Genomic DNA, 26,968 nt, shown 5'->3' with positions numbered 1-26,968 from the left:
TGCTTTGATCCTGCATCATCATTTATACCTGTGAACAGTAAGACTACATCCTGTGTGTAAAACATTATTCCGTTTGATAACATTTGCACAGGTGTAACCGATGGCAAAAGGCAGTGAAGAATCTGGCTAAAAGATACAAAACTTTCCACAACCCCTTTCTTAGTGTGTCTAGTCAGTAAAAGCACAGCAATAAACAACAGCCAGGATTTTATTGATTTGAAAATACATTTAACCATAGAGAATATAGTTTTAGTTTGTCTTTTTGAACAACAGTAAGGAACAATTTACAAAGAAAACCAAAAGCATGAGTAAAATATAAAATGGATCTTATACCACAGTGTGAAGTTGAAATATGCCAAGACAGACTTTAGCAGCACTTCTACAAATGTTATAATAAAAGCTACAATGCTCATTAATCTCATATAGAGTGAGTCCCAGAGACCAAAATGGCATCCTATGGGTAAAAGCAGCAATTCGTTGTAGGGCAACATAAGGTTTAACACCAGTTCATACAGTACATTCATAATCCTGTTACATTTAATTCTTTTTCCAATACATCCTTGTGATAAGTTTATCATTAATTTCTCAGATGTATAAGAGGTCTGCCTTCTAAGGTTTCCCACTGTACTTAGCAAAAACTAAGCTCGGTACTATGTGCTTTAGAATTATACAGGTGCCAATCATGGGTCCATAGCGAAAGGCAGAGTTGCATTTTGTACATAAAGCAGGGATGCAATCTCTGTTTATGAAAAATACAGATTATTCTCCCCAGACTCTCAGCACTTACTTAGAGAAGAATGACAGGAGTACTTGTGGTACCTTTGAGACTAACAAATTTATTAGAGCATAAGCTTTCGTGGGCTACAGCCCACTTCATCGGATGCAGCTTATGCTCTAATAAATTTGTTAGTCTCTAAGGTGCCACAAGTCCTCCTGTTCTTTTTGCGGATACAGACTAACACAGCTGCTACTCCGAAACCTTAGAGAAGAATGAATTTTCTGAGAATTTACAAGTAAATCTGTTAATTAATTTTAGGAGTAAATTAATTTGATAAGAATGAGTCCCTAAAAAATTTAGTATCCAGTGTCAGACCTTTTTATTTTACCTCAATTATCTTAGTAAGGAAACAGCACAGCCTCTTCAAATTTCTCATACAGTTAGAGCTCACTGAGAACTTGTTCACAGACTAACGTTTGAAGATTTTTATTTATTTTTCAGATAAATGGTCATTTTTAACTATTGCTGAAAGTCCCCCCCTCTGCAGGAGCTGGAGATAAAGTTTTATTACAGAGAATTCCATGAAAAATTGCCCTCTTTTGCAATGGCTGTTACCCCCTATTATTCTTAATGGGAGAGAGTTCACATGCTGCCCTTAGCAAAGATGTCCACTGCCTCCATTCAGCAAGCTCCTCATGGCACAGAGAGGACCACTGTCTATACTCTGAGGGCAAGTGGCTTCACCGTTATTGAAAACAATGGGAGGTGATGGCCATTTTGAAAGCAGTCAATTCTTTGAGCTTTTCTAAATAATTTTATGTGCCAGCCTCTGCTGAAGGAGACACTTTCAGTTATGAAAAGTAACAGGAAAAAATTACCATTAATCCCAATTATTTCATTCCCAAACCAATCCATTGCACTAGATCCGCCCAATGGAAAAGGCACGTGGGTGGGGAACCAGGGTGAAAGACGGAGGGCAGGAGGTAGACAGAAGCTGGGGTATAAACGCGGGTTACTTTGGGCTGATCTGTCAATGCACAACAGTTGTAAATGCAGCTTAACTAGCCAGTTACTTAGTGCTGCTCCCAAGCCCCATAATGCAGCTAGAACATACTGGGAAGGCTGGCCCTAAAAGTAAAAACACTCCCCTTAAGCCTGATACTTCATATCTTGAAGTCATTAGCAATATCACACTGCAACATTCGCTTTGGGCTTCTCTGTCAGTGTCCACGCAGGAATTTTTAGTATTTTTTAACGGAAACGCTTGACAAAAACTAGAGAACGTACATCACTAATTTAGGGTAAAATACATTACAAGGATGTTGTAACTATTCAAAACACAAGCATTATAAACCCAGGAAATTCAGAGTTAAGGTTAAGCTTAAACTTAAAAGAAATCCAAATATGTTGAACTATAGAAATGCACGTTCAGGCACACAAACAACCCTAACTCTGACCCTAGTGGACCCCCCCCCCCCTCCCCCAAGCTCATGTGTCTTTAAAAATCAGTTTAATCTAATCTGGGACTGAAAAACTCAAAAACATTTTAATCATTAATGTATGTTTCTTGCATGGTGTATCTACAGGAGAGAGTTAAGGTGGTTTGGGTACCCTAAGTAGGAAGACAGAGGCAAGATTCAAAGGGATGTAATGGAAGGTATCTGGGAGAGGTCCAATATTATACAGGAAAACACCATCTTTATCTACTGCAGAGTTTGAATTATTAGTTCTAGCAATAATTACCAAATCTCTATATTGCTAGAAAATGTGCACTTCATAAATAACAAATTGTGCTCTTTCAGTATCTACATGTACTCAAGAAATATGGGAACCATTACTAGAACTGCTGGTATTAGCTAAAATTCCAAAGCAGATAGATTAAAACCACAAGGATGCCATTTCTTCAGTACATTTGTCAAATGTAAAAAAAATCTCTCCCCTTTATCGCACTGATGATATTGGTTCAGAGACTCTCACTGGCTGAACAGGGAAGCTACAATATGGGGGAAACAGAGCAGCAACTCACACTGCATATTTTCAAGTCACTTACCATTTTCTTTAAAAAAAAAAAAATTATTTCATGTGTGACAAGGGTCGTGGAACAAGGGCTTTGTATTCTTTATAGACTAGCAGTAAAGTAGCTCCCAACTCAGTGAAATCAGTTGATTGACAGAGCAAGTGGGGACAGAAAAGGAAATCAAGTGTTTCTGGAGCAAGAATGACATATGACAGTTAAAAAAAAACAGTCAACAAAGTAAAGCAGGAGTGAAATTCACCCCTGGCTGAGGCCCACAAAGGCCTAGGTACCTCTGAAGTGGGACTTAAGTGGCTTGTGCCTGTCCTCTGCTGAGGTGAATTTTACCCAAACAGAAGAGCTAAAATTATGCTACATTACAGCATCAGGAACAATTGCTTCCCTTGAGGTGGCTTTTAAACCACCAGTAAAAGTTACCATTAACAGCTGTACTTCTATTGCCGGCTTTAGCTACAGCAAAACCAAAATTCTGTATGTTAAGAGGCTGCTAAAAACTAAAAGGCTGAGTAAGAGTAACATTCTGCAGCATCGCAGCCTTCAGAGCAATCTTGGTCTTGGGAAGAAAAGTCAATCTATATGAGAAGTGTTTATAGAAAGGCCTTCCAGAGTCTCAACACAGGAAAAAAGAAAAACCTCTTCTAAAAAAAACACATTCAGGAACAAAGACCATTTCTAAAATGTTTACTTTAGTAACGCTGAAAAAGATGGATATCAAGAGTCGTTTGGTGGGTCACATCTGCAGAAAGCTCAAATGCAGGCAAAGAATCCATTAACAACCCCCTTAGGAAAGGATCAGGGTTGGAATTTGTTTTGGACATTAAGTAGAATGTATACAAAGCAAGCTGATCTGAGAGCTAAGTAGTTCTAATTAAAGTATATAGAGTGAAAAAACCTCCCCTCTCTGCAGAGGGTGCTCACATGGGCCTTTAGAGGAGCAAATTGCATCTATATGGACTTGCCGGAAAGAAAATATTCATCTGGTTCATCTAGTTTGCCCCATATCAGAATAATTATCTAACGCATTTCCCTGCCAAAGGCTCTATCCTAGTGTCAAAAGGCAATTTGTCTGCCTGCACAATTTGTAGCTTTCCCTGGAAGGGAAGGGAAGGGAAGGGAAGGGAAGGGAAGGGAAACACATAAGTGATATGGCTGTGTTCTCCCCTCAGAAAACCCAGGGTAATACTTACATTTTAGGGCCTATAGGACACAGGTGCGCACTCAGGCAGAAAGGAAAGGACTGAGGAGAAGGAAAAAGAGGTGCAACAGCTAGATAAGCAAGATCCTACTCTTGTAACTCTGGGCAGTTTTATACTGACCCTGAGTCCTAGATTTTTAGTATGAGAGTATGTGCTTATTTTCCACTGGCCTCACCACGTCTTTTATCCTATTATGTACATAAGCAAACTCTTTCCCAGTGGCCACTCTCCTAATTCACTCTGTTTAAATCACCAAAAGGAAACCACTCATTGTGTGAATTAGACGTCACATACACAAGGTTTGTGGAGCACTAATCAATTTCAATCGGCATTGATGTATTATGCATGGATCACAACACAAATTACAATACAAGTCTGATTTAAAAGGTGGCCTCCACTTATCTGCACACACAGTTTATGCACGGTCACTCATGCACACAGAGCATGCTAGTGGATATACACATTGGCACAAAAATTGCGTGCATACAAGTGGATTCTAAGGGTAGGTCTACACTGCAATTGGAGAGGTCATTGTAGCACACACAGTCATAGCTGAGCACGCTTGAATCGAGCGTCTAGCTTGGGTACGAAGAGCACCAAAACTGCAGTAGCATAGGCTAGCTGCCCGAGTACAAGTATGCACTCAGGCAGCTAGCCCGCCCGGCACGGCTTGACTGCTACTGGCTCCCGAGCTAGTGAGATTAAAGCTATATCGGATACATCTTCACATACCGCAGTCACCACTTGGATTGCAGTGTGGATATACCAACTTAATGCCCCTGGACATGCCAGGCCCTGTGTGCATTAGCTGGAAGTCATGTGAGGTCAGTTCCCATTCATTACAATAGAACCCCTATTTAACAACTAATTAGGGACTGAGGAGTTCAGAAAATGGAACATCTCAAATTGACAGTGGTAGGGTGCAGTATGATACTCTGTCACATTCTTCTTCTCCTCCAAAGTGATTTCCAATGCACTGAGCCATGAGAATGTGAAGTGATGTCTACTCGTTTTTCAGCAATGCCACTTTCATTATGTGATTCCCCTCCCCCGGTCAGGAAAAATGGGTTGTATAACTGGCTGTTTGTAAGATTGGTGATCACAAAAATCACCGTTTTAAAGTATTTAAACCACTGATGGATGGATGGGGACATCATACAGTCACGTTATTCTAATTCACGTTTTGGAATCCATTTGCTCACAGTTTTTTATTTCAGACAGACAAGCAAATGCCCCTTCCCCCCTTACTGCTCTCTGAGTGTTCTGTTGGAACCATCTCAGTTTCCAGGGGCTCTAATGTCTCTATGAAATCCAAACTATCCCACAGTTTTTCACGGCCTTTGTGACTCCAAGTACACAGTCTATGGACACACACGCAGAGCTGAGTTGGGACCACACATGGCCAAAAGCTATGGAAATTTGCCATGATTACAGTACATCTTGACTTTCTGATATGCACTGTTTATAAACCCCACCAATCAGCCAACCTGCCTGTGGCTGTGCATGTGAATTAACAACCTGGCAAGATATCTGAACAAGAAATGCATTCAAAGAGCAACACACTCAAGATAAGACATCCCCCTGACCAATTTCTGCTCTGAGATTTGCATGCACAACTCCCACTGGAATATCTGAGAGCAGAATTTGTTCCACTGACTTTAACGTATGCTGGCAGCTCCCATTTGAATGTTACATTTGGTACATTGACTGCAATGGAGTTACTCTGGATTTACATTCAAAGTGAGAGTAGAATGTATCCCTAACGCTTTCTCTATGAACACTTCATTATTTTTCTGGAGAGTACCCTGGGATCAGTTTAACGTTCATACGCTTGGAGCAAAATGGATGCAGTGTTGCTTTAACTGCAGCCTAATACATTAAATTTTGGGGGGAATCTAATTTGCTGCAATAGAACATATTAGGCCCCTGATCCTGCAACCACATCTACCCAGGCTGACCCCAGTGCCTGTGCAGAGCCCCACAGAAATGAGTGGGGTGAAAGGGGCCATATGTGGCGATTCCACTGAGGGATCAGGGATAAAGTTGTTACCCCTGTTTCTGTTCCACAATTTTTGATCCAAACTAAACCAAGCAAAGCTGAGGTAAAACGGTTTCTTAACCTGCATTGAGCTTTTTGTTGCTGGAGCAGAACAATTTTCGCAGTACAAGGAAAGTGACAGATTGGCACATCATTGAGTAGGTGCTACAGAGAACCACGCAGTTCTTAGAAGCAAAGATTTTTTTTTCCCCTCAAAAAAATAATACCCCACTTAAATCACATTTTTTCTCGATACTGTATATATAGACACAATTTTCTGGTGAACATGTACAAGATATGTTTGCAACATTGAAAAGATATATCTCCATTTGCATAAAGATTCACACTCACTGAATTCAGTACACAAGGACACACAGTAATGTACAAGTCAATAGAATAAATAAATACTTTTTTTTTGTTAGAAATTATTCAAAAACACTGCTATTGATGGGCCCGTAGACACACTCAGATAATACAGATAGCAGATATTGTGCAGGATTCTCAGCTATCCGTTTAAAAAAAAAAAAGCCTGAAAGCTAGTGTCAGAGTTGTTGCTTGATAAAATATGACTATTTATGCCTATCTAATGGTTATTATTCCTTAGTTTTGCTATGTGAAGGTGTTACTTTGATCCCTTCCACTTTAGAACAAGGTTACTCAGATTATTTATCCATTCTAACATCTGAAAAGCTACAAGGTCTAGAATCAGGAACAGGTCACCAGTGTAGGCGTGAGATTTGCTCTCTGCTTTAGGAAAAGATGACAGATTCATAGTTGAACCTGAATGTTTAAAGCCCAACTTCTTCGGTTTCCATGCAGACTATTTCAGATGCTAGTGTGGACTGTTTTCTCCAGTAAATTAAGCTCTTTTTGGAGTTTAATACAGCAGATTGGCTCTAACCTGGGCAGAAAATTGCTTCAAAGGGTTTCCTACCTCGTGTGAATAAAGTACAAATAGCCTGCAAAATAAAAAAAATTAGAGAAGACAGATTTCCTCTGCTTTCACCTAAAACTGTATTCATCTCCAGCAAAAGGGTTCAGCAGGCCCTGACCTTCCCTGGTTTGCAGTTACAGACTCTGCATCCCAACAGTACCCAGGGATGAGCTGATTTGTTCACATACTGCAGACTGGCTCACTGTACTCTGCAACTGATTTCTGCAGCATGCACTATTTTCTTCTGCGTTTCTTCTACAAGCAACGTCTGAGACACACCACACACAAATACAAAATACATCAGTACAAACGAGGGTTTTGCAGGAGGGGAACAGAGGGGTCCCTTTCCCCTTCTGGTGAACACCACTCCCTCAGCGCAGGGGGCTCTGGCTTAGCCCTGCTGGAAGAGCTGAGTGGAGGAAGAGAAAACACATTTATCGCACATTTCATGGCTGGCAAACAGATTTTTGCAGCACAATTTGAGAGAAAGTATCCTTGAAAGAGCTACAGCAAAGCATTTTCCCAGCTGCTAGGAGCAACCACGGACTGGTTTAGCCATGACAATGACCTTCCTGGGAAGGTGGGAACTAACCCACTAACACAACCCACTTCTCTCCTTTTCCTCTTCTACTTTTTTTTAACCTGAGTTGAAAAATAAACCCAAACTCTTGGCTGCACTAACCTCACCAATTACCCTGCAGCTCAGCTTTCCTGCTGCTCTGGTGCAGGCCAAGGGGCTGCATGCCACAGCGCCCGTGGGGCAGAATGCTAGTGCGACTGCAGGGAAGCTGCCTTGGAATTGCACCACGCTGGGTACCCAGAGCAGAGAATGCTAAGCGTGGTCTATTTTCCTCCACATGGGCCTGACCCAAAGCCCACTGATGTCCGACTGGAGTCTTTCCATTGACTTCACTGGGCTAAGGATCAGGCTCCATAAACACAAGAGACTCCTCTGGGCACTACACTCTGAATTTTCAAAAGAGCTCAGGGCCGGATTTTTCAAGTGCTCAGGACCCACAATTGGAACCAGACTTTCCAGCAGAGCTCAGCTCCTAGATTGGCACCGAAATACATGGCATCCTGAGCTCTTTTGGAAACTGAGCCGGAGTTGGAACTCCACACGCTCTGATCCTGGGGTAAGGAGCAAACTGCAAAGCCTAGGGAATGGGAGGAGAACAGAGCCCCAAACAAGGAAGAGGGTATATCGTAGGAGGAACTTGCCTGTTCAGAGTCTCTCTGCTGAAGGCACAGCCTCACGCTCCTCCCACAGAGCCGAATGCTGAGAACACCCTCCTTTTCACTACCTTGAGATGGGTGCGGCCTGGCTCTCTTGTCACATGGGGAAGCTGCTTCTTGGGAAGCGTTTTGTTCCCCTGAAGTATATGCTGCAAATTCAAAGGCAGACCCAAGGGACAGCAGCAGCACCGTCTGCCTGTAGCCCACCCCCCTTGGGAAAGCTTTGTCTGGAAAGTGCTCTTGCTAAAGATAGGGACCATAACTGCAACCATACCACCAAAGCAAAGCAAAGCAAGGCAACCTCTGCCCAGGATTTGCTTCCCAAGTAGAAATGTTTGAAACAGAAAAGAAGATGCCGATTTACAGCTCTTTGGTCAATCACTGAAAATGAACGCGGGGCTGAAGAACTAAAACAGGGGACCCTTCCCCTAATGTCGAAGCTCAACAGCATGAGAGCAGAGATAAGGGTACTTTCATCTTAGAGAGCAGCATGTGTCAAACTACCAAGGTTGTGTCGTCACCGGTGTGGCACTTCAAGAAAAAGGAAATGGGGCAGGAAGTGTTGGCTGGGAGTCTGCGACGTCTCGCCAAACACCCCACCCTTCCCAGGCCCTTCATTTATTCTCAATCAGCGTCTGGACTTTGTACACGAGATCCCGGGCCAGCTTCAGGAGCTGTTTGGTGTTGTGCCGCTCGGCCATTTCTGGAATATGGAAGGAAAAGGAATAAACAAACGATGGCCAAATAGCTCCTCGTCCTGAGAAAGCTGAGAGCCTGTCAAAGGTTTGCATCTCTCTACCCATGCCACGTTTTAGGAGTTCAAGCTATTCAAAGCAGTTGTGGGGCCCTGATCATGGCTGTGTCAGAAGCACCATATTTAATATTTATGAGAATCATTATTAGCTAAAGAATCGCTGGGGGACTGTTCTCTACAGCGAAGAGTAACCGTATAACAAGTGGAGAAACTGAGGCCCGGAGCAGCGAAGCAACTGCCCTCAGGCCACAGAGGAAAAACAGAGTTTGGATTAGAACTGACAAGTTGCTGGCTTGCAGCCGTCTGCTCAGGACATCAGCCTCGCAGTCTCTCATAAGCAATCTTGCCCCATTCTGTGTCAATAAACACTAGTTATTAGTATAGACTAACCTGCCCTAACCACAGAGACTTGCTGACAAAGACTGAGTACCTGCCATAGATCCAGCCCGACAAAACTCAGGACATACCATTGAAGAACTTGATGATATCTGTAAAATCCATGTTATTTTCCAAAATGATGTCCCGGTACATTTCCACCAAGGCCAGGGCTATGAAGAGGACATAGTGCGAAGAGGAGACTCGTGCAGCTGCCCAGATTGTCTCCCAGACGGAGAAAACATCATCATACACCAGCTCTGTAAAAGAGAACAACAATGGCTAAGCCAGGGCGTCGTTCAGGATGGGCTCAGGACCTGGAATCGGTCTATGGAGAATGCCTAGCAACAATGGAGGGCCCCTTCTTTGGAAGATTACAGAACTATTTTTAAAAGGGGATTTTGTTACAGACTGATGGTTATTTTATATGGAAAGTTGTTTTTATAGATGGAAGATAATCAGGCTCCTGCCAGGATGTAAGGACCTAAGTGTGGCCTGACTCTTATCTCACATCAGTGTGAACCAGGAGTAACTTCACAAGCCACTGGAATTATATGGGTGGACGTGACGGAACAGTCAGTTCCAGTGCAAAGGGTGGTCTTGATTTAGTGGAGAAATGCAGAAGAAGCACAGACATTGGGATTTAGCATCCAGCCAAATTCAAATTACAAATAAGGCACAATTTTTTTAACATTGCGGGTGATTAACCGCTGAAAAACTCCCAAGGGAAGTGGATGGTTCTCCATCTCTGGATGTCTTCTAATCCAGACTGGCTGCCTTTCTGGAAGATGCTTTTGCCAAACACATGTTACTGGGCTCAGTACAGAGGGTAACTGGTGAAATTCACTGCCCTGTGTTATCCAGGAGGTCAGACTAGATGATCTAATGGTCCCATCTGGCCTTAAAGCATGTGACTATAAAACGTGACACTTCCCCGTGCCCAGATATTCGTTACCAACGTCATAGACTCTATGTCTAATACAAATTATTTTCCCAGCATACTAACATTGCTGCTCAACCATTAAAATACCATGAAGTAGAATTTTGTGAATGAATTACTAATAAATAAGGGATGACTCCAGCACAGCTATCAACAAGCTTAGTGTTAGCTCTGCTCACAGAGCTCGCTGCCCACCAATCTGGCATTCCAAACCTACAGCCCGCCTACACAGGAACATCCCCCGGCGCTGGCTTTTGTTGTAGCTTTGTGTAACTACCTATGGGGACTAGGATGAAGCCAGTTTATGGTCTCTTCCACGGGTGGGCAAAGGTCTCCGAGGGGCGAGAGGAGAGGCCATTAGATGAGTATGTAACAAAGCCCCACAGCTGAAACTTGTTTTTAAAAAAGAAGAGTCAGCTGTTGGCCCCTTAGGCTGTAAAAGCTCTGGGACTGGGGATGTTTTGCATGGACTGGTCCTGTAGAGAAAAAAGTCCAATCTGCTAGTGCCATAATGTCACTGAAATTTGACCCGGCTGTCCCTCCATATGGATGGAGAGGTAGCCAGGCCAAATTTCAGTAAGTGGCGTTGTGACCTAGCGCAAGGGGTCACACCACCACTGAACCTTGTCCTGGTTGCTCCCTCCATCCAGGCCAGCGGTTCCCAAACTGGGGGTCACAGAACGTTACAGGGGGTTGGCCAGAAAAATTTCACTCATGGCAGCCAGAGGACCCCGGGTGTTGGAGGCAGCAGGTGGGACTTGGGTGCAGGGCAGACAGCCCGAGCCCCAGGGAGAGCGGGGCCCGGCAGTTGGGGCTGGCAGCCTGAGCCCTGCCCCCATGAGCAGGGGAGCGGCCACCCGAGCCACAGGGGAGCAGGGCTGGGCAGTTGGGGCTGGCAGCCCGAGCCCCGGCGGTCAGCGGGACATGCAGCCCAAGCTCAGGGGAGCTCAGTTGACCGGGGCCATCAACGGGGTCCAGCAGCCGGAGCCCCACGGAGTGCGGAGGAAATTTAAACTTAAATCCCTGGAAATATTCATTTTTAGGAGGGGGTTCATGAGATTTCACAATTTAGTGACAGGGGTTCGCGAGCTGTTAGAGTTTGGGAACCACTGATCCAGGCAGAGGTGCGACTGGGCCAAACAGTGCTGCGAGCTGGGACCGGGGAGCCTGCGTGGTAGAGTGCAGAGCAGCCCACTGAGAGCTCGACTCCTGACAGCTCATGCGCTATGTGGGTAAGAGGGAGGGGAAACTCCCTGGATACGGTCTCTGTGGGGTGGGGGGATGAGCGGAGACTGGAACGGGGTCCCTGAATTTGCCCCCTCCCCCACCCAAGGAACATCTGAATTGATGCCACTGTTTTTAAGGTAGAGGCACCCTGAGACTTTCCTGTTGCACTTGGCTCATCAGAGGCCTTGAGGACACGCCCAGGCCACGCCACGCACCTCGCTTGAAGTCCAGGAGAAACCATCGATAGCAGAAGTAGAAATGGGTGTAGTCCCCATTCTGGTGCATTAGCTCAAAGAGCTCAGAGTCCAAGATCTGTCCAAAGGAAGCAAAAGGAGCCCAGAATCCAGTTAGTGGACGATAAGGCACCAGCTATTCCTCCCATCCGGCCTTTCTGCCCTGCCCTCAACCCCCTCCACAGCCCTCCACACACTCCCTCAGGCCTTCTCTTCAAGCTCCTCTGTAGCCGTAACACTCCCTCATACTGGGCGTTCCCCCACAAGTTCCTCCATAACCCCGCCCCCCCCCCACACCAAGGTTGCCTCCTCCAGAACCCCTTCCCCCCCCACACACACACTTAAAAGTCCTTCTAACACAACGGGCGGATGAGAAAAACCTTCCTTCGGCGGGTCTGAGGTGCCACCACCTTCTTGCCATGAGCCCCAGGCCCAGTACCTGGATCAGCGACCTCATGTTAGCAAAGTGGGTGTCCATGGCTCCCCCGTGTGGGAAATTCTGGTTCATCCTTTTCATAACTTCGGTGAAACAGCTGAACGCGAGCGCCTCTGCACGGGATAACAGAGAGTGTGTCAGGACTCTCCTTCACGCATGCATTCACATGTGTACACACCGGTTACACACAGACACCTTAACATGGGTGTCTGTGTACACATCTGCTCTCACACACGCGAACGCACCCACCACTGAAAGTAACCGGCCTCCTTTGCTGAGTCTCCACAGCAGAGAGCCAGGAGGAAATGGGCCATGGAGACAGAGCTTCTCCCCCCAACCCAGCGTGGCCTCTCCAGGCTCTGGTGGAGCCACATGGGGAGGCTGCGTTGAGGAAGCATGGCCAGGACTCGTGCCATCCCTGTTTCGGGGACAGAGCCAGACAGGCCTGGACACACCTGATCTGTGGGGCTGATTGAGCCAGCAAGCTCTCCCCACACCTCCCCTCTTAGATACTCCACTAAACGCACTCGCTGGAGCTGCCGGGACCCCACCCACTCACCATCGTCCAGGATGACCAGGAGAGGCGCCAGCAGGTCGCACATTCCCTGCACATAGCCGATCTCAATGTGCTGCCAGATGTAGCTGGGGAGAGAGCGGGGAAGACGGGCTGTGAACTCCCCAGAGGGGCTGGGCCCGGTGGACGGCTCTCAAGGAGGGTAGCCCACCTTCCTGCGGGCAACAGGCTGGGGTACTTGGCTGTAGCCTGCCTGCCCCACTGATTCCATTGGGGGCCAAAGTCTGAAGCCAAAGGGCTCGATTTCCCGGTGCCTTGCGCTGCCATTACTGACTGGGTGGCAACCCACACAGCAGTGCCTGGCACCAGGCGGGGGAATCAGACCCCACGGATCCCCACCGACATCAAAGGCAAGTGAGGCCAAGTGAAACAGAGTGACGATGCGGCCCCTGGAGGGAGGGGATAAGGCACGGCCCTAATGAACTGCTAGGTCCAGCAGTACAACGCCTCTGGAAAGGACCTGCCAGCCCTGCTATCGCTGGTGGCCAGGCCCTGGAACATCCTTCTAGATGGGCCACACTCGGGGCGGCGCCGGGGGAGCCGCGGGGTTCCTGCATGTTCCTGACAGAAACACAGTTGGTTCAGGGTCTGCAGAGCCATCTGCACCCTCCTTTCTCCCCAGCGGGGCGGGAGCAGGGGGTGCTCGGTCGTTCTGGAAGAGCCTGGAGAATACGTCTCATTCCACACTCTACCCTGCACCCCTTCGCTCCACTGCATGGGACAGCCATCCTTCCCTTGGAGACAGCCCGGGCAGGGCTCCCTTCACTGGCAATCGGCTGAAGGCGCTGCTCGAGTGACACAGGCTCACCTGCCCCTCCAGCTAAGGATGCAGCCGGGGTAGTGAAAGGAGGGCCACAGGGATCAGCAAGGAGACACGAGAGCTTCCTTCACTTTCCCCTGCTAATCCTACCCTTGGGTTTGCTCCCTCATTCCAGCACAGCCAGCCTGTAACCGACTCGCGCCCCTTCAGGCCGGGCAGGTGAGGGGATAGGTTAACCATGACATTTGTGGGGCACATCCGAAGTCGATATCAGGCTATAACGACTCAGCAGGGACCAGCTCAGTAGCAAGTCAAATCAGAATCAAGCAGCGCCAGGGGCAACGGTGAAAACAGTGAAGAGTTTAACACTAGGTTGTAAAAGAAGACACGCGCCTCTGCCCTCCAGTCCATTCTCTGGCCCACAAGAAAGCCGATCTGTGATGACCACCTGCTGCTACTTGCTTCCCCTCCCTGGATCAAGGGCTCCTGGAGAGCAATTAGCCTGGCAAAGATCACACTCCATATTCAGTAATAAATCAAAATTCACTACAAAAGGCTGCAAAAACCTATTCATGGCATAAGGAAATCATTACTGAATAACCCTGTCCATCTTTCCAGATGCCTGCTGCATTGTAGGTCTCATCTCAGCCAAGATCTTCCAGGCCTGCCTGTGAGATAAAGTGACAACTCGAATGAAATAACTTCTTTTCCTCATACTGTTGAGATGTGTAATGTTAATGCTTCAGTTTTCACTGCCACTCACACGGTTGGGTCAGCAGAGATGGAGCTGTGTGTGATCTGTGAGAGTATCTGCAATGACCTCTCCATGAGATGACTAATCAACGGAAGTCAGAAATCCACCCAGATATTTCTGTCTCTCCAGGCACTCCTACAGCCTTCACCGCCGCACTGTTTGCAATAATATGCACATGTAACGAATGTCTGGTATTTGCACTCCCCATTAGCATTTGAGTTCTGCAGGGTGAATCCTCATTAAAACTCTGCATAACCAGACAAGTGAGTGGGCTGCACCATGTTACCCAAGGGGATGCTGGGCATGGTGAAGCAGTGTCTGCTGGGGCCCTGTGGGACCTTGCTGGCACTGAAGAGTGGAGCCCACCTACTCTGAGCCACATGGGAAGCTGGTCCGGGCTGGATTCATACCACAAGACAGAACTGTATCGTTGCTGGACCTGAGGTGACCAGCAAGAGCTACAGGTTCTTGCCATCACTTCCTCCGCTGCTGGGGTGGGGTCTCAGAGGCTAGATTCTTGTAGTCCCAATTCCCTGTCTTAATACCCTGATTACAAGCTGCACTAGGAGAATGGAGCCTTCTACGGGGAGAAACAATAAAACAGAAAACAAATGGGTTTGGCGCAACGCCGGAGCCAGCACTGTTGGCCTGGGGTTTCCTGTCCCATGCACCCTACTCATGAATAGGGCCGCCTGTGTGAAAGTCAGCTCTTGCCCTCATCCCACAGGCTGATACCTGCACATGACGTTGCGGAGCTTCTCGAGGTTGGCAGGCGTGAAGTACCAGTAATTCCGATCACATCTCTGCACATCCTTCTCAATGCGATGCAGGTTCACGGTGTACATGTCCAGGAGCTCTGGCTACAGAAATACGGACCGAAATAATACAGATGAATTCATCCAAAACCCCCCAAAGAAATGCTGCGAGGTCAAATAAATCCCTGTGTATCGCACTCTGCTCAGAGGTTTGGTTGTGAAGGAGTTAGCCATCATGCATGCAATTGCAGAATGAAGATGGTGAGTCGCACAGAGCAACTGGTGAAATGTATTTGCAAAGGGACCTGCAGATCACTGGGTCCCAGCTCGAGATGGAAATTCCTAAGCAAATACTCACAGAATAGGTGACCCCAGTTGAGGAGACGGAAGAAACTTCATTGTTAGCCAAGTCCGCCACAGCTAGTGAATCTAGCTGTGGGTACAAGCTCTCCATCTCTGGTTCCTCCGACAGATTGTCCTCACTCCCCAGCAAGCTGCGCTTTTCAGCTTCGCTATCAGCCCAGCTCTCATCCACCACGGAAAGGCCCACCACTTCGTTGTCAGGCAAAACCCCCGCTGTGCTCCCGCCAACTGGAATAAAGACTTCTAAGCTTCCATTGATGGGAAATTCACCTTCCAGGCTGTCCAGATCCTCCCCCACCAGCTTATCCTCTGATAGTGTGTTGGTTGAGCTCTGTGGTTTTGGGGCCTCTGCCCCACCGGATTTCACTTGGTGGCAGGCCCCGGTTTTGCTGGATTCCGTCGCGTTATCGTCAGTGCTGAAGCTATGCTCTGACGTGCTGTAGAAATTCTGGGAAGAGGGATGACCAGACTCAGGGGAACACGTGCCATTGGCAATCATCCCATTTAAGATTTTGGCTTGTTTGCCATCTTCGAGTTGGGCATCTGCCTCGGTCTGTTCCACATCCTCAACTGATTCAAACACCTGTGCAAACAATGAGCAGAAAGCCCCCTTAGCCCAGGCAAATGCCATTTACATTAACCATCAACCTCTAACTCTTTGGCTGGTGACATGACCTTTGGGTTCCATGCCGTGGGGAGAAAAGTGAAGTTCTGCTCTGAAAAGTGACACCATCCTACCCAGTCACTGTGCTTTCTGTATATGTTTAGAGGCAACCAATGAGTAGCTTTCATTGCTTTCAACTCCTGCTAACTCTGCAGCACCAAAGCCATCCGAGAGAGAGCTGGGTCCTAGTTTGGCTTGCACATCATCAATAGAATGTAACCATGGTCTGATTGCCAAGTCAGTTACATCCGTGCAACGCCACAGACAGCAGACACTGGGGCAGGACAGGTGTAACTGAAGACAGTGTCTTTACGGTGCATGGCAACAGAGGAGCTAGAAAGACCTCAGTGTTCCTCTCAGGTCCCAGGATGAGCGTACAGGGCTGGCAGCTAGAACAAAGCACAGTGAGTGGGTTGACGTAGTCACTCCCAGACACGCAAGGGGCTCACAATGCCATTTTATATTCACTTTCCATAGCCATCGTGAATTTTTGAGCATATTAACTCCAAGCACAGCCCACAACAAGATGTTCTGGTGCCTGGAGTTGACCTAGACTCATTCACGTCACATTAACAACAGTTTAAGGGCAATGATGTTGCCCAACATTCTGCAGCGCATTTATGTTCGAGTCTAGGGGCCGTCACAAGAGGTGGTAAGAAATCTGCTCGAATACTCGGCAGCTTGCTTTGGATGCTCACACAGTTTGTACAGGGTTAAGTCAGGGTCAATGCAGACCAGCTGTGCACAATTCCAGTGCATTTCCACCTCCTCTGGGTTATGAGTAAGATATGGAGCCAAATTCAGGCACTGCGTAAGACCTACTCCAGCTCCATTCTGTTTATAACCACTGCCCTGAGGAAGTTTCACTGCACAGAGAATGGCCCATGCATCTTGAGTCTGGCTCTGTTCTACTTGCAGTATCCATTCAGGATGCTCCAATACATTGTCTAGGATTAGCTGAATTTTATTTCGTATGTCATCAAACTGCAGGTCTCTGCCATGGACTTGGCCGTGTAAGACAACAAAAACATCACCATGTGTTGTCTCCACTGAAGCCTCAGCTTCAAACATCCAGCCTCATTCACAGTTTCTGGTTATTTACAAAAGGCCCCGCCAGTACTCCTTGAAGTGATGGCCTTCTACGCTGTGTTTTAATGCAGAAAGGCATTGTGTATTTAGCAGGGTTGTAATTTAGATACAAAAATGGCCATTCATATGTAAAACAACTCATGGCGCCGAAGCGGGAAGCTAATGAGGTCCAGGTTGACACATGCACAAACTTTGCAGAAAGTGGGGCAGATCTTTCATTCAGAGTCCAGGCAGGAGGTCTGGATGTCAAGTCCTATTGACCGACGCTCTGTCTTGATCTCCGCAGCCTTCAGAGTAGCATGCAGGCTGCAGGAGTGAGCCACTCTGAGCTCAATTAACTATATTTTGGACACCACTAAGATAAGCATGTTCAAAACTGGTGGCTAAAGCTCTGTTTATCAGCCCAAAATGGAGTTACGCTGGGGGGTGTGGCAGCTACCAAGCAGGCACCAGCCGGCAAAGCTGGACGGGTTACCTGTGTGCTGGAGCTGGAGTCACTCCGCAGCCGGGCGTGGCTTTGTCTGCCAGAGCTACAGCTTTGGGAAGACTGCAATAGAGAAGAGTGGAACAGTTCAGTGGAAAAAGCAAAGCACAGACTTATACTGTCCCCACCCAGATCCCCAGAGGGAAGCGAACGCAGCAGCAGCATTGTAACCTGCACATCTGCACACAAGAATCAGGGGGGAAACTGCGCCTGATAAATCCTCATATTTAAATCAGGGAAACAAAAGATTCACAGGACCATGGGATGTGTCATACTGGGTCAGGTTATTGGTCCAGAGAGTTCAGCATCCTGCCTCTAGGAGGAACTAGTGCTTCTTGTTAGAGGAACTAATCAGGAGAAAGATCTTGGCGTCACCGTAGCTAGTTCTCTGAAGACGTCCACGCAGTGTGCAACGGCAGTCAAAAAAGCAAACGGGATGGTAGGAATCATTAAAAAAGGGATAGAGAGTAAGACGGAGAATATTTTATTGCCCTTACATAAATCCATGGTACACCCACATCTTGAATACTGTGGACAGATGTGGTCCCCTCATCTCAAAAAATATATGCTGGCATTAGAAAAGGTTCAGAAAAGGGCAACTAAAATGATTAGGGGTTTGGAACAGGTCCCATATGAGGAGAGATTAAAGAGGCTAGGACTTCTCAGCTTGGAAAAGAGGAGACTAAGGGGGGATATGATAGAGGTCTATAAAATCACGAGTGGTGTGGAGAAAGTGAATAAGGAAAAGTTATTTACTTGTTCCCATAATATAAGAACTAGGGGCCACCAAATGAAATTAATGGGCAGCAGGTTTAAAACAAATAAAAGGAAGTTCTTCTTCCCTCAGCTCACAGTCAACCTGTGGAACTCCTTGCCTGAGGAGGTTGTGAAGGCTAGGACTATAACAGGGTTTAAAAGAGAACTGGATAAATTCCTGGAGGTTAAGTCCATTAATGGCTATTAGCCAGGATGGGTAAGGAATGGTGTCCCTAGCCTCTGTTTGTCAGAGGGTGGAGATGGATGGCAGGAGAGAGATCACTTGATTATTACCTGTTAGGTTCACTCCCTCTGGGGCACCTGGCATTGGCCACTGTCAGTAGACAGGATACTGGGCTAGATGAACCTTTGGTCTGACCCAGTCTGGCCACTTTTATGTTCTTATGAGCGCTGGCAATTAAGAAGAAAAAATGACCCGAGATGTCCCAGGTGAATTGTTCAATGCTGAACATTTGAGGACGAGATGAGCTGTTTTCTTCTGGCCTTTGGGAAGGTCAAGCTGTGTCCCTGAAGTGCCAGTCTATTAATCCCGATCCTGAGTCAGCAGTGAGCTGATTAACCGCATCCGAGTTTCCATAAGTAACCAAACCACAGGCCATAACCCAACCCTCCCCCCGCACGCTCTGGGGTTTTTACAGCATCGTCATTTCAGAGAGAATCTGTCGAGACTAAAAAAGCGACCGAGGCATTTTCTGACTCCAGGCTGCTTTACGCCGTGGAGCTGTAATGAGCCAGGCAATGCTTTGCTACTTCATCTGTTGAACAGCAGTCCACTGCCATTGACGACCACCGCTAAATCTGGGGAGAACGGTTAGCCCAGCTCCTCATCCATCCAGAACTCACACCATTCTATTTTTTAGAGTGGAACCAAGGTGCTATTTTCACTACATGTCAAGGTGACATAGGCAAGTGGTGTGAAACTGAATGGTATGTAATGCTGCAACGAAGTTTAAAGCAAAAAACCTTCAGAGCCAGAACAAGAGCAGGATTTGCAGCCTGTGCCCACCCCGGTGTTATATTTGTTGGCAGGGTCTCCAGCGGGGAGGGGACAGGTGATCGCTTTCTCCATAATCACGGGGACACTTTGCAACAGCAGATTTCAGATTTAAGGTAGTGAAGGGGTGATCCTCTACACTTACTGGCTCTGTCAGGGCCCCTCCCAGGAACAGAGAGATGGGCCGGGTGTAACTAAGCCGCACAATGGAGGCTCCACTGAGATAGGAATGATTCACTGAAATGCAGTAAATGCCAAATGCTCAGCCCACTCGCACCTGGCTCAGTGCAAGAGCTGTGTCACCTTAGCTCCTGCAAACAAAGGTATCTGTGCACTCCCTGCAGATCCCCTACTCGCCCACCCACAGCATATGGGTACCCAGCTACCTTCATCTCTATCCCACAGACTCACCAACCAATACACACACACACACTTTCAGGAGGAAGACAGATAAAGCCTCAATAGAGCACAGCTGCAGCCCAGATGGCCTGACCCTTAGTTACGCCTTCCTTGATACGGTTTTTGCTTCCAGTGGATGAGGTCAGGTGACTTGGCTAATTGCTTGTTCTGTTGCACAGAAAACTCTCCCCTTGGCATGGCAGTGCCCTGGTCTGCAGCTGGCACCTTCCCAGCTCCCATAGTCTTTGTACGGATGCCCTGCTCCAGTTTTCCTTCTCCGAGGACAAAGCTGGACTGAAAGCCCTCACACGCATCTGTGTTCAAGGCTACATTTCCTTTAACAGACATCTGGCGCTTGTTCTCTAGGTTTATTTCCTTGCCACATGCCAGTCCCACAACAGCAAGCCCTCTCCAGGTCCACGTCTAAACCCAACGGCTTCCTTCCCACCTGCCTGTTCCTGAGGGACCAGTTCATTGCTCGGATGCAGACCGGAATGAAAGGCACTCAGCAGGCAGCAACGAGACAGAAAAGGAGCAGGGATCCAAGGGAAGATTTTATGTCTTCAAAGACCTGTCTGTCAGCTATTTCCATAGCTTCTGACCCCTGCAGGTCCGTACACCCAGCCCATGGGCCTGACTCTCCTCCCTCTTACACCAGTTCAACACAGGTGTCACTCCACTGGCTTCACTGAAGTTATTCCTGATTTACACAAATGGGAGTGAGAAGAGAATCTGGCTCTAGGTTACAAAACATCCCTTCCCTTCTCCTCACCCCCAGGAACATTGGTGTAAACAGGGTGCGAATGGGACCTGTGCTGTGGGGTGGATGTTTGTTTGTGGTCACATACTATTGAATGCTGGGTGTTGTGTTTTCCCAGATTCATGCTGGGCTCCCTTTCCCTTTTAAGAACAGTTCTCTTGTTACACAGACTCCATGCTTGCAAATGGGAAGTTTTGCCTCAGAGAGGCGCCCAGGGTGGTGTTTAATGTTCCCATGTTACTGGGGGGGGAGGGAAGGGGGTGGGTGTCGTGTTGTTAAGAGGAACCCTTAGATACTGAAGCCAGTTCTTGTATCTGCAGACGCCACCGGACAGAAATGTCACACCTGTGTACACCTGCCTGAGACTGAACACGGACATGGCCCTGGGCGTCTATATCTACGGACTGGTCCGCCCGGGCATGCTGCCGTCTACACCCATCAGCCACTGACTCAGAAGGGCACAGTGGCCTCCGCTGCCCTGCGCCACTGCCCGCTTCCCCTCTCTCCGACACTGCCCCAGACAAGCCCCTCGAGCTCCGCAAACCTCCACGCTAACGGTGCATTGCTGCAATTGCTCGAGCGGTGGATTCTCCACCTACCAGCACACAAGCCGGCTGAGGCATCCGATTCATCTTCAAACCCACCCGTTAGAGGCCAATTAATCCAGAGCGAACCTATTTTAGGACAATATCATGGTGCTACAAACAGAGCTGGCTAACCAAACCCAGGGGCTGGCTGGCTGGCGTGACTGCAGCGTAGGCCTCAGTACTTCCAGGGGGTATGGGATCCCAGAGGCTGAAGCTCCCAGGGGGAAGGAAGAGGCTAGAAGAAGACACAGCTCTATTCCAGGGCCGCAGGCAGCACGGGCCCAGGGAGGCAAATGGGACAGAGACACAGGAGAGCAGCAATCGGAGCGGTGTCTCTGTCTAGCTAGGAAGAGAAACAGTCATTGTGAGCAATGTTTGGGGAGGAGCAGAAATGGGGATAGGCAAAGAGGGAGGGCAGGAGAGAGAATGGCAAATGGGCCAACAGTAAAATACCAGGGAAAAGAAGCCCGCTTCCCCCGCAGGGTGGATGGGGGGCCTCACTCGGCAGGCCCTCAGCCAGCTCACCTCGTTGCTGACAGTCGAATCTCTGTGCATCATCCTCTGAATGTGGGTGTCTAAGCTCGCCCCAGAAGAGCACTTGGCCAGAGCCGCAGCGTGGGATTCCTTCTCCCTTTGCCGAACGATGGCCTCGCAGCCCAGCCACTCCGCCATGATCTGTTCGTAGCCGGCCCGGATCTGATCGTCAACCTGCAGCATTCAGAAAGCGAGAACCCACCGGGACAGTCTGAATGGGGGTGTGGCTGCCCCTCTGTACAATCCCACCCCAAACATGCTCCCCACACCCGAGGATGCTTCAGACCCAGGCTGAGTGCAAGTCTTCAGAGACCTTTACGAGGTCTGGTCTGAGCTCCGGTGTGGCACAGGCAGAGAAGCTCACCCAGTCAGGCGCCACATGATGGAGAAACTATGAGCCAGCTTCTTCCCTCCCTGAGAAGCTGCCAAATGGTTGAGCAAAGTGCTCTGGGAAGGGGATCAGCCTCCAGCCAGACAGCAGCATTTCAATCCCTTGCTCATGCTGGTGTCCAGGCACTCAGACCTTTCCCCAGGCACTGCTGAATTGCAGTCAGTGCACGCCCAGCACCTCTCTGAGCCTGCTGCCTTCTCGGCCCACCGCTTCCCACCATCAGCACCCCCAACCAGAGCCAGTGGCGCAAAACTTCAGCCACTGCGGGCTGGGCACAAAAACCGGGGCTCTGTCCAGCTGCCTTCATCCCAAAGCTTCCCAAACACCAGGTCTCTGCCCTGGCAGCAGCCAACCCAGTGGGAGACTGACCTCTCTCCTCTCAGCTTCCGTCATCCCGAAGTGATAGTGGCCCAAGAGGAACGGCCAGACGGCTTTCCTGATCTCAGGCTGGATCCCACCGTAGTAGATGAGCCGTAACAACTCCTGCTCCTCGTAACTCTGCAGGGAGAGCTCAGCCAGTTACTGAAAGGCCATAGGCAGGACTGAAACCAATCGGCTGCCATTTGTAACAACAATCCCTGCCCTTTCGCAGCACCTGACAGCACCTCAGGATTGCTTGTGCATAACTTTCCCACCGTGTGCACTCCTTCTGGATGCCTGGCTTGGACACCCAGGGCCTGAAGTTTTTCCAAGGTGCTGAGCACCCCCAAACTCGGCACTACAGCGCTCAGCCTGAAACAAAACAGAGGCACCCGAAGCTAGGGGTCACTTGGGAGAACACTGGCCTTGAAGGGCCTTGGTTAAGCCAGGCAGGGCCTCTGTCCAGCAGCAGCCCTGTTTCAAGGGGAGGAAGATGCGACACAGAAGGGAAAGTGATCTGGCCAAGGTGATTCTCACGCCTTTGCACTGCTAACAATGCAGCTCCATAGCAGCAGCCCCGGGGCAGAGTTCGCACCTGCAGCCACCACATCGCTCAACCCTGCTGTGGTAAGAACACTGATGTCCCTCTACACTAGCGATCCCACCATTGCTACCCCTGGCCAAGCTGCCCCACTGGCAGTGGTGTAGACAAGTCACAGCAAGTCAGTGCGAGACCTGGAGACAGGCCAGGGCCCTTAACGCCAAGGCTCCTGCTCTAACGGGTCTAGTAGGTAGGGTTCCTGGGCTCTGGTACAGAATCATTATGCAGCCTTGGGCATGTCACTTGACCACTCTGTGCCACTCTTGCAGCATTTGTAAAATGGTGACAACGGTGCTCCCTTTCGGGGGGCTGCGTGCCTGAGTCAATTCATCAACATTTGAAAAGTGTTGCAAGACCCTTGGGCATAAAGGGCCATACAGATGCAGAGCACATCATTAATGATGATTGGCCAGTGCACAAGTGGTGCAATAAATAGAAAATAGAATGTAGGGAAATAAAACAGATGTAGAAGTCAAAAAAGAAAAAAAGAAAATGTCAAAAGGGCTTAGGTAGGCATCACGTGTTTTAGCCAATCAATAGTGCTGGGGCAAAGCTGCTACGCTTTTGTCATGCACCCCATGAGTGCTCTTCTGGAGGAACCTGAAGCAACAAACAGCAGACCGGATCTGGATAATCCGGATCCCAGTGGCAGTGGTTCTTGAGCAGTATTACACAAGCAGATACAGCCCTGTACCAATACACAGAAGAGTCTCTGCCGAAAGAGCTTGCAACGTTGTCATTAACCATTGATAAAATAACCACGGAGAAGCTTTGTGTTGCAATAATTCCTGCCTAGGCCTTGTTCTAGCTTCTACCTAGAATGCTGGCCCCTACCGTGCTATCCTGCAGGTATTTTTGCCATATCTCTGCAGTCAGGCCACAGCTGGCATTACATGGTAGGTCAGGAGACACAATGTTGTGGTTAACCAATGCAGACAGGTGGGTTCGCACAGTGGAGAGATGTCGACAGTATGCCAGCCCTGTCAGGTGGAAGCAAGGATTCATTCAGAACAAGGAGCTTGGGCAGCCCCAGAAAACACAGATGGAAGCACAGAAAAGACCTGGAATGTCAGTGAGTCCATCCACCCTGGGCCACTGGGGAACTGGCCTCCAGTGCAGATTTGCTAGGGCTTTTTCCAGTCTAATTCTACGAGTCACAAACAAGGGGTCTTCCTCCTTTGGGAGACTGTTCCCCAGCCAGATACATTTCACTGCCAGGAGCGTTTTCCTGATCATGGGGAAATTGCTGGTACTTTCTTTAGCTCACTGGGCCAAAGCCTGTGATGTGGAGCCCCAGCCACGGACCAGGACCCCATTGTGCTAGGTGCAAATACAGAACATCGAGAGTCCCTGCCCCAGAGAACTTACAGTCCACATTTATATACCGACAGATGGGGGAGTACAAGGAAACCATGAGACAAAGTTGGTCAGCACGGAGGGCCGTGGTTCTGGCCCACGCGCGGCCTAACCCAAATTCTGAACCCAAATTTATTCCCCGCACTACGTGCGCGCAGTTGGTTGGCATCACTGGTGCCTGCCCATGCACTGCGTACGCATCAGACTGATTCCCTGGGCCGGCTCTCCCCTCTGTCACAAGCCCATTGAAGCCACGTGGCTGTAATGGAGAAGAGAATCTGACCGGCCCTATCTCAGAGGTCCATATGGAGGAAGAGAGCACTCACAGCCATAGAAAGCCCGGGAGAGGATCTGGTACTTCATGTTGTCACACAGGAGCTTTAGTGGGGCTCTGCCGAGAGAGAAGAAAACCAATCAGTCACAAGAGAGAAATGGCCCCCATCGCTGCCCCTGCCATCATGCAGTGCCCTGGCCCACCCCACAGCGCCAACTGCTCATGTGCCCCCCTATACAAACACCTGGAAATGCAGCCTCTCCTCAGTGGTTCTATCACAGAGCAACCTGCCCCACTCTGTGACCCAAGGGAGGGGGAAGGGGTTAACTTTTCCCCCTGGTTTGTTTACCTTGTGATAATTGTTCCGTGCTAGCGGTGGGCATCTGCTAAGCAGGGAAGCGAGAGAAGGGAAGAGCCAGGAGGCTTGCTCAGCTGTACCAGATGCAGCAAGTCAGCTAGGGTTTTTCGTAATTAATATGTGAATATTTACAGAGGGGGAAACTGAGGCAGAGAGCATAAAACTGGGATTTGCAAAGAACCTACAGGAGTCAGGCACCCAACTCACTCCCTCAGTCTCCTCAAAAAATCCCAGCCTACGCCACCTGCCCAAGGCTGCAGTGGGAATACACAGGAGAGCTGGGATCCCAGGCCTGTGCTCAGATCATGAGGCCATGCCTTTGAGGAGATTACTGGACCATGATTAACCCATTCTGGACAGTCACTCCCACGACAGGATGAGCCCCTTTAGGACACAGTAGTGATTTTGCTGAGGAAGACTTTTCACTTCTACTTGGGCTACAAAACTGCCTTGAGGTCCCCTACTGCAAATTAAGGGTTCCCCATTTTTAACATCCACCCACGCCCCGCCTGGGGAACCCAAACTAGCCCTCAAAAGCCTTTTTAATTCCTAAGTGCCAGCCTGAGGATTTAAACGTACAATGAAGGTGTCCCCATTTGAGCAGTAGCCGAGAGGAGGGAACACATGCCCTGGAGTCTGACTGAGCCCTGACTTAGAAAAGGTTTTCAGTTGAAGAACCAGGGAAACGCCAAGATCTCCCCCATCGCTGGCCGTCAGTCACACTGACGCACTCTGGGGATCTCAGCTTGGTTCCGGTGCATGCATTCCTGCTGTTGGAACAGGCAGACCAGCCACATCAACACGGCCTCCATGGGTTGTACCTTTCGTGGTTGCAGCCGTTGGATGGGCCACCATCAGAGGAGCTGTTCTGGGAGCACGAGGAGCAGGAGGACTTGCGGGTGCTAGGTTGCCACATGGAAGGCAAGCTGCTGCCAGGTGTGTCTATCAGCTCCTGGGGCACTGTGAGGGGGCAAGAAAAGACATCACTGAGCAATTGCAATAGGAGATAGATGCCTCACACACCAGATGAGAGAGACAGGAAAATTCTGATTAGAGAGATCAATAACCCATGGTCTTCCCAAGCAGATTGTATTAAACCACATGGGTCTGCTGCTAGCCAATCACACTGCTGAGTAGTGACGCACTCGCAGGAAAGGAAAGATCCAAGGTAAAAGTGAGAAACGTCACCCAGTTAAAGCGCTGGTGCATTCAGTCACCTTGCCTGAGACGACTGAATGCTGGAAAAGACCCAGGTAGCAAGCAAGCGTCCCTCAGTCTGAGAGACGGCTCATCACACACAAGATTACACCTAAAAATCAATCCTTCAGGAAAAGAGCAATAATGGGTCTCCACTCCAGGCTACGCTGGCAGTGCCTGGCAGAGGGAGAGCAGGATGGAATCCATCCATCCCTGGCACACAGGAATCTCCCCCAACCAAGTCCCAGGGAACAAATGAAAAAGGGAAAGATATTAGAGTCGTGACTGAAGAAGAGACCGTTTGATTCAGATGCTGCAAGAGGTTAACCAGGGCAGCGCAGGCAGGCTGCTCCCAGGATGTCGTCATTTGCTAAATCTCGGGGCGGGCTTTGAACGGTCGCTTGCAATGGTTTGGGTTTGAGACTGTGAGCAAATTTAGTCTCCTGCACGTTCCCAAGTAGAGGGCCAAGTAGAGGCTAGCACAAGCTTCCTGTTCAGAGAGCCCCACGCAGTCTGGACAGCCTCCCGGCAGCTTTGCTACTGCTCTAGCAGGACCATGCCCCGACACTCCTCTGCCAATTCTAGCCGGGGCCTCTTTTGAATTATAAGAGGTGATAATCCAGTTCATTTCCACGTAGGAGGTAAGAGAGGGTTGGAAATCAGGCCTCCAGATAGCAGAGGCTTGTGCACGCCCCCTCGGCACCTCCTAGCCCTCCCTGCATGTCATTCTTGAGCAGCTGCTGGTATTGGAGGTGGGCACCAGGCGAAGGGATACTAGGCATGCCTCACCAAGGCCTTCTCCCTTCTTATAACTC

At 48.8% G+C, this 26,968-nt stretch overlaps 1 protein-coding gene across 1 annotated transcript in view; it reads right to left on the bottom strand.

Annotated features, from left to right (window-relative positions):
- Window positions 1-205: 205 nt before the first annotated feature.
- Window positions 206-26,968, bottom strand: part of SGSM1 (small G protein signaling modulator 1) — a 98,305-nt gene continuing 71,542 nt past the window's right edge. Inside the window, exons 14-26 of the mRNA XM_077835064.1 lie at window positions 25,778-25,916; window positions 24,651-24,715; window positions 23,803-23,948; window positions 22,377-22,505; window positions 21,608-21,790; window positions 17,557-17,628; window positions 15,324-15,911; window positions 14,946-15,070; window positions 12,682-12,764; window positions 12,126-12,235; window positions 11,669-11,765; window positions 9,379-9,546; window positions 206-8,860 (exon numbers count right to left, since the gene is read on the bottom strand). Coding sequence (XP_077691190.1) covers window positions 8,772-8,860; window positions 9,379-9,546; window positions 11,669-11,765; window positions 12,126-12,235; window positions 12,682-12,764; window positions 14,946-15,070; window positions 15,324-15,911; window positions 17,557-17,628; window positions 21,608-21,790; window positions 22,377-22,505; window positions 23,803-23,948; window positions 24,651-24,715; window positions 25,778-25,916 — 1,994 coding nt within the window. The 3' untranslated portion in view covers window positions 206-8,771. The remainder of the gene's footprint in view (window positions 8,861-9,378; window positions 9,547-11,668; window positions 11,766-12,125; window positions 12,236-12,681; window positions 12,765-14,945; window positions 15,071-15,323; window positions 15,912-17,556; window positions 17,629-21,607; window positions 21,791-22,376; window positions 22,506-23,802; window positions 23,949-24,650; window positions 24,716-25,777; window positions 25,917-26,968) is intronic.

Source organism: Eretmochelys imbricata, chromosome 15 (assembly GCF_965152235.1).
Source record: "Eretmochelys imbricata isolate rEreImb1 chromosome 15, rEreImb1.hap1, whole genome shotgun sequence".
Taxonomy (NCBI): Eukaryota; Metazoa; Chordata; order Testudines; family Cheloniidae; genus Eretmochelys; species Eretmochelys imbricata.
The sequence above is the reverse complement of the archived record's forward strand: the minus strand, read 5'-3'. Positions and strand labels throughout refer to the sequence as shown.